Consider the following 7497-nt stretch of genomic DNA (forward strand, 5'->3'; position numbering starts at 1 on the left):
TATAAAATGCATTCATCTAATATCTTTTTAAATGCTTAAAGAGAGTAAATGAATGATGAGATAATGAAACTGTGAAAATTACTCTAGTAGTAGAAATCATTAACAGATTTAAGATTGATGATTAAATGCTAAAGATGAACGATAATTTGGAACTTCAATAAAATCATCATCGTGATTTTCCATTAATAAATAATTGATGTATGTATTATCACAGTATTATTTTCATGAAGTAAATAAAATAAAGATGATTAATCTAATATAAATCGTAAAAATATATTGAAATATGAAATTAAATGGGCCAGTTTATTAAAAGAGGAACCACATAATGTAAACTGCCTACGGCTGCAAAATATCTAAATCTGGCTCTGTCTTTAGTTAGAGCAAAGTGTTTTTCCTGTCTCTCACACAGGCATGGATTGAAGAAAAGATGAGAACGATCGAAATTGTAATCATAACGATATTATCAATGATTTTAAACTTTTTAGCACTATTGCAAAAATAATTTTTTTGGAAGTCCAAAAGTTAAAAATAAACAACAAAATAACAATTTATAATAAATAAATAAATTTTAAAACATTATACTATAAAAGATTTCTTGTAAAATATTTTTTCAGTGAAAGTTTTTTTTTTTTTTTTTTTTTTTTTGCAATGTTTCGAAATAGCCTGAAAGAAAAGAAAAAAATTGTTCCCATTCAGATGCAGATAAGAAGCAATCGATTTGCCAGCGTACTGTAGCGCGTCCCGGGTTCAAGTCCCAGTTCGGAAATGGTTGTTCTTCTTCTGTGTTCTATCTGCGTTGTTATTGGGTTTATTGGCGCAAGAGCCATTCTTGGCCATACTGCGCCAAGCGTATGGTTCAAGTGTTCTATCTGTGAGGTGTGTGAATGTGGTCCCTCCCCTCTGTAAAAAGAGGTTGTGCTAGCGAATGTGAAGCATGAAGTAGCTAAGTCGTCCTCTTGGCCCTAGTTGGCTCTACTGAAAAAAAAGGGACGCTCCCTCGGCTTAAATCGCTGACAGATAACTGTCAGCGGCCTTATAAAATGCCGTAAGTCACAATATACACACAACTCAGAAATCCATTTAATAAATAGAGATATAAATTTAATCTGAAATGAAAATAAAGTAAAATATTAATTTTACTATTCGATTCACTTTAATTATTTTGCGAAAATTTTAATTCCTTAAATCTCTATTTAACAAATAAAATTTAACTAATAATATTTTTAGCTTTTATAAAGGACAATTAAAAAGTATTTATTATCATTATTAAAATGGCATAAACATAAAATATTTCTCATATATTATTTCTTCAATAAGTTCAAGGAGAATATCTTATCTCAAACATTGTTCAAATACATTTTACGGTTTAACAGATTTCTGATTGTACGGATAATATTTCGTTTCAAATTGATGATTAAATAGAAGGTATATTGTACATATGAATTTTTTTCGTGATTGAAATATTTTGACCACTTTTAATAAAATGAATTAATTCCCTTTATTTCTTGATTAATTCAGGCCTATGGCAATTAACAGTGCTTGCCCGATTCAATGTATATGTTACCGTAAAAGTGCAGAAATCAGTTAATCTGCAGGTCTGCTAGCTAATCTGCACATTAACTAGGGTGATCCGTTTAAGTGCAGAAAATTGTTTCATTTCTCGAATTACCTAGAAAATCTGCGAATTGCCTAGATAATCTGCGCATTACCTACTAGTGTTCACGTTAATCTGCTCATTACCTACTAGGCACTCGTTAAAGAGAAAATAAGATCCTTTCTGGAATAACAGCAAAGTTTCTATGCTCTTAAATTAAATGTTGTTTATTTATTTTTTGGTATTTCAAGAATCAAGTTAATACAATCGAACAATCAAAACATTAGTTGATAGAATCAATGATCAATCAATTGAAAAACTTCGATACAAAAAATCAAATGGTTTAACATATTATTGCAATAACATAATATTATTTATTTATTTTCTGATATCCAAAGAATCGTGTTAATACAATCAAGCAAACGACAAATTAGATGATAGAATCAATCACCAATCAATTGAAAAACTATAATACAGATAATTAAACCGTTTAAAACATTATTACAATTAAGGAATTGAATTTGTGAAACATACGATAAAATTATGTTACTTATCAGTGCAATCTAAAGATTGGTGACACTTTGAATTTATAGTAATTGGTTTTTATTTGTGTTACATTTATATTCGCAGTCATATTTTTTGAAACCTGGTCCGGTACCAAGAGATTGTTTTATTGCTGTTTAACGTAAAGATATTTCTACAGCAAGGTCATCTTCTGCCGTTAAAAATATCTCTTTGCAAACAAGGAATTCATATCTCGCATACAATTGTTTTTAAAATACCCGTTTTAATGCCAAATTTCTCGTCCTTAGCAACATTATCTAGTGAAACAAATTTTTGAACTTTAACGATACTGAAGCCGCTAATGTCCACATTCTGGCCTACGAAATTCTTCATACCAATCTGTAGTTTATGAGTAAAAATCTTTTTTGATTATTTTACGTCCTCGGATGATTTAAGTGCAGACTCTACTTTCGCTTATATGACTAACAACTTATTTACAGACGTTTCCCATTTACCTTTATTGGCTGGGTGTGTCTCGATATTTTCTGAAAAATATAGCTTTCCATGAAATTTTTATCATTAACTTCAAAAAGAGGGTGGAATCAAAGATAATCAATTTCAAAACATATCATAATACTAAAACGGTAAAAAAAAAAAAAAAAGCCCTCATCAGGAAGGCAAATTCCAGAATAGCAGAATTTTTTTAAAGGATGAGTTTCAATTTTCTTAACATTTTTGTTTTCAAAGCTCAGAAATCAAAATTAAGATTTCAAAAAAAATTTTACATAAGTGTTTTTTAAATAATTTATAAAATATATGTTTTTTAAACGTAATAAGGTTCATCGGTTGGCTAATTATACGTAAATTGCTTCGTATGTCTTGCATGAAAAAAAAATTGTTCAAATTAAGCTTTCAGTAGTGATAATTACAATACATTTACAACTATCAAATTGAAAGCGTAAATACGTCTTGGCAATAGCTACTATTTAAGATAAAGTTTTGCAAAATTTTAATTATAAAACTTTTTTTTCTTGAATAATTTCGGTGTATGTTTTTGATCTAAAATCATTTTTTGCACTATATTAAAATTCAAATAATACTATATTTAGTGATACTAATTTTATCTCTGTACTGTTTTTCTCTGATTTTTTAACAAATTTTTAAAATATTTTAAATACCTTCTACTACAATTATTTTTTTTCTTTGTTTTAGCTATTGGATTTATACTCACACGTGCTGCGACAATATTAAATACATTTTTGTGTGTGTACTTTATCGCTGTTATATAATTACAAGTAAATTTTCAAATTGCAATGAAAAATAGATGATTGAAGCCTAAAATATTATTATGCTACGATATTTCACACTAAATGCTTCAGATTTTTTGATAAAAAGTTGCTTAACAAAGCAATTTAGAAACTATCTAAGCTCATGATCATATCAGTATTATTAAGGTATACAGTATATTAACATTATGGAAACAAAAAATTTCAAGTAGGGAGGCTAGATTTAAAACCCAAATTAAAATAATTAAATATCTTTGCCAAAATTGGTATCAAATTAAAAATTAGCGGGTATGGTTTCCTCGAAACTTTCTCGCATGCTTTCCAATTAAGATCTGATCAACCTGCCCGCATAAAATTATGGAAAATGGGTAAGGCCGCACATAGCATTGATGAACAATAGTTATCAAATATAGATCATTGACACGAATTTAATATTTTTACGGTATCAATCGCGCCAATATCTATTTTGAGCAACATTTTTGCCAACTGTTTGATACCAAAATTTTTTTCGTAGATGATTAATGAACCAACTTACTGTTTTCACTAGAAAAAATTTCCATGAAAAAAAAATACATTTCACATTTGTTTTAAATAACTAAATGGAAAGATGTAACATCAGAATACATGCAGTAATATGATAATTCCTTTTTTCGTTTATTTCCTGATGTAACAACAACATATATAAAGCTTTACTTTTATAATTCAGATTGACTTTAATGGATTTGAAGCTTTTGAATCACTAAACGAGATAGAGCATATCAAACAGAATTGTAATTTCGTTGCTTAGCTTAATATCTTTTTACCTTATTTCTAGCAGACTAACAGGCAGACACAGGCAGCTTTACTTACTAACAGTACCAATTTCCAACTAGGCAGCTGCCTAGTGCCTCTAGGAACAAAAAGGGCCACAAGTTGGTGGATTAAAAAATTTATTTTTTTAATTGCCAAGTAAGTAAGTTTGAGAAAAATATAAATAAATTTAGTGAAATGTAAAATGCAAGGACAATGTTAAAGCTCTATCAAGTATTATTAGAAAGGTTCCTATTCTTTACCTTCACTTAATTATTAAGAATATTTATAAACCTGAATATTTGATTCTGCATTAGTGCATACAAAAATAAATACCGAGCCAAGTTGCACAGAAAATGGATGAGAAAATATAATAGACCAATAAAAACCAACATATATTCACAAAGTTAATAAACTAAAAAGATTAACTCGAAATAAATTATTAATATGTTAAAATAAGTTGCAATACTAAACTATATTAATTTTTTTTATTAAAAGTAGAACATCATAAAATGGGCCACAAGATATCGAATCACCACTGCTCCTTTCAAAATCCCATGCATTCCCAGTTATTTTCTCTTGCCTAAATTATAAAAACATTGTAGCTTATGAAATATTTAATTCTATCGGTAAATTCTATCGTAAAATTCTACAGCACAAAATTCAGTTGTAACAATATTGTTACCACTTTCATCATAATATTAATAGCAATTCGGATTGCAGAATAAAAGCATGGAAACGTCGTGCAATATTTTATGCTAATAGAAATGGCAGGCATAATTTATTGATGTTTTAAAAAAAAACTATTGAAAGATTTTATTTTTTAATATTTTTCTATAAATACGTGGTGTACCCTCTTCAGGTTTTTGAAAAATAAATTTACATTCAATGAATGTGTATATATCCTGCAATACTGTTATTTAATTTGATTAAAAAAATTTTAAGATAATTTAACTTTTTCTTAATAATCTCGAGAAATTTGACTCTCTATTGCTGGAGACTCAACCCTGCAGTGCAAGTGCTCCTAGTATACAGAGCCGTATCATTACACGGGAAAAGTTGTCAATTTCTAGAGACTTACAACTTTAAGAGAACTCTCGAACCTTCTAGATTTGTTTGCATTGATTTAAAAAAATTTTTGTACTTTAATTTAATTGTAATGGCCACGCAATCGAATTTATTTTAATTAAAATTAAGTATTGTTTAAATTAATTTTGGAGCAATTTTCTTGTAATTTTCCTAATTAATAGATATTTAAAAGTGTTATGTTTTATTATTTTATCATTTTAAAAACAATTTGACGATTCATAACTTCAAAAAATGTTCTGTCCCGTTATTAAATATTATTTAGATTGTGGTAAGGAAAGTTTCGTTAGATTTTTTTTTAATTACTTTAAATTTCAGATTCAGATTTTTTTTATACGCGATATATTGAAAGTTAGTTTTAGAAAGTAAACTAAAATTAAGTATTTTGTTATTTCAATTTGTCAAAATTTACTGCTTTAAGCTAAAGATTAAATTATAATGAATTATAAATATTTTCTTTTTGAAATTTTGTAAGGGGAAAGGGACTTTGAAATCCGTATCGCATAAGGACCCTTAGAAGGCTTAATCCACCATTGCTAATCGGGGAAAGGAAATACCCGGAAGTAATGCTGATCATATCGGAAAACTCAAAATACAATTCATAAAATTAAATAATGAAAAAATGTTATGAAGTTTTGTTCCCTTGTGCTGTTGGTAAAAATAGAATTCTTATAAGCCGGAAAGACATCTAGGTAACCAAAAAAAAGTATACCAAAAATTATGTATTAATGTAATAAACTATTTAATAGCTTTTCCGAATCTAAAACGTGATAAAACGTATTGTCTTATACATAGAAATATTTAAGTAAAAATATTGCATTTAGCTTGACGCAGTTCCGAATATGATATTAGAGCCGTCTTCATTCAAACCTAATTTTATAACATTTAATTTACTGAAGCTTCAAACTTTGCATTAACATTGTCATGCATTTATTTGAATAATTGAATATCATGATAGGTTATTAGAAACTTTAACAATAAGATTATGCAAAATTTTTTTACTTTCATTTTTATTTGCTTTGGCATGGACCTAATACTGCACTAAAATATCATAAAATCTGAAATGAATCCAACAAATATTATGATAATTCAAATCTTTTAATTTTTAAGTTTTAAACATTATTAATGAAAACATCTTTGCGCAAAGAAATGATTGAGAATGGAAGGGTAATTATTGGAAGTTCTCAGAAATAAAAAGATTATTCGATGGATAAAAGAATGGGGGTAAAGATTAGGAACATTGCACTATTACATAAATTATTATAAAATACAGAGATTCAAATCTTCAGTTCTCATGAAAAAACAAGATGATGTAAATAATTAATATTGGCGTATTCTCCATGTCATATATTCAGCCAAATTCAATTAATCCAAATAAATAATTTTTCAGGAATTCTTCATTTATATTATATAATATAAATTTGTATTTTATATCTTCTATGTACAATTTGATGATTTAAAAAGTCGATCCTGGCTACATTTTTGCAAGAAAAAAAAATATTTTCAGCATACTTAGTGCAAGCTTTGCAATAAAAAAAAAATTCTCTTTTGCTGTTAATTCAAAGTTGAAGAATAATTCGAATTAAGCAAAACCTACCTCCTCCGTTTCTGTAGCATATGAAAGGAAATCTCCAAACATTTCCAAGATCCACAGCAAACCCTATCACGGCCAGCAAAAACTCGGCTTTCTTGTCCCAGGTTTCTCTTTCGTCGTCCACTTCCGTAAGGGCCGGTGGGGGACACGAGCCCTCGCAGACCACCAGGGAAGTTCGAACTTCCTGGCCCTGCAGCTCCGCTTTGAGAGAACACTTCGAATTCGAAGTCGGAACGGGCATTATCGTTTGCAACTAGTTATTTTTTGCAGACGAAATTTAGCAGTTTGTTTTTAGTTAATGCTTTCGCTTTGTTTTAGATGTTTGTTTGTTTTTTCCTGCGGGAAGTCAGCTTTCGCGCAGCTGGTCTTTCTTCTGTTCCCGCCTCATCTGTTGCTTCAGTGAGAAGAAATTTCGCTCCGGTAGAGGGCACCCCTAGAGAGTTTTCTCTCATTTGCTTTTGCCTATGCGGCGGAAAAGTTTTTACCCGGATATTTTTGGGTGAGTTGCAAAGAGAAGAAATTAAACATTTTTGCTGTTAGATAAAAGAAGTTTTAACATGATATTTCATAGAAAATCTTTTTTTTTTGAGGGGGGGGGGTGCACATTAAATTATGGATATTAATCACTTAGCAAATTACTTTTC

The 7497-nt window shown here is 28.9% G+C and overlaps 1 protein-coding gene across 1 annotated transcript in view; it reads right to left on the reverse strand.

Moving 5' to 3' along the window:
- Window positions 1–7225, reverse strand: part of LOC129969404 (sodium-dependent serotonin transporter-like) — a 93627-nt gene extending 86402 nt beyond the window's left edge. Inside the window, exon 1 of the mRNA XM_056083966.1 lies at window positions 6857–7225. Coding sequence (XP_055939941.1) covers window positions 6857–7094 — 238 coding nt within the window. The 5' untranslated portion in view covers window positions 7095–7225. The remainder of the gene's footprint in view (window positions 1–6856) is intronic.
- Window positions 7226–7497: the final 272 nt, after the last annotated feature.

This window comes from Argiope bruennichi, chromosome 5, assembly GCF_947563725.1.
Source record: "Argiope bruennichi chromosome 5, qqArgBrue1.1, whole genome shotgun sequence".
In the NCBI taxonomy this organism is placed as follows: Eukaryota; Metazoa; Arthropoda; class Arachnida; order Araneae; family Araneidae; genus Argiope; species Argiope bruennichi.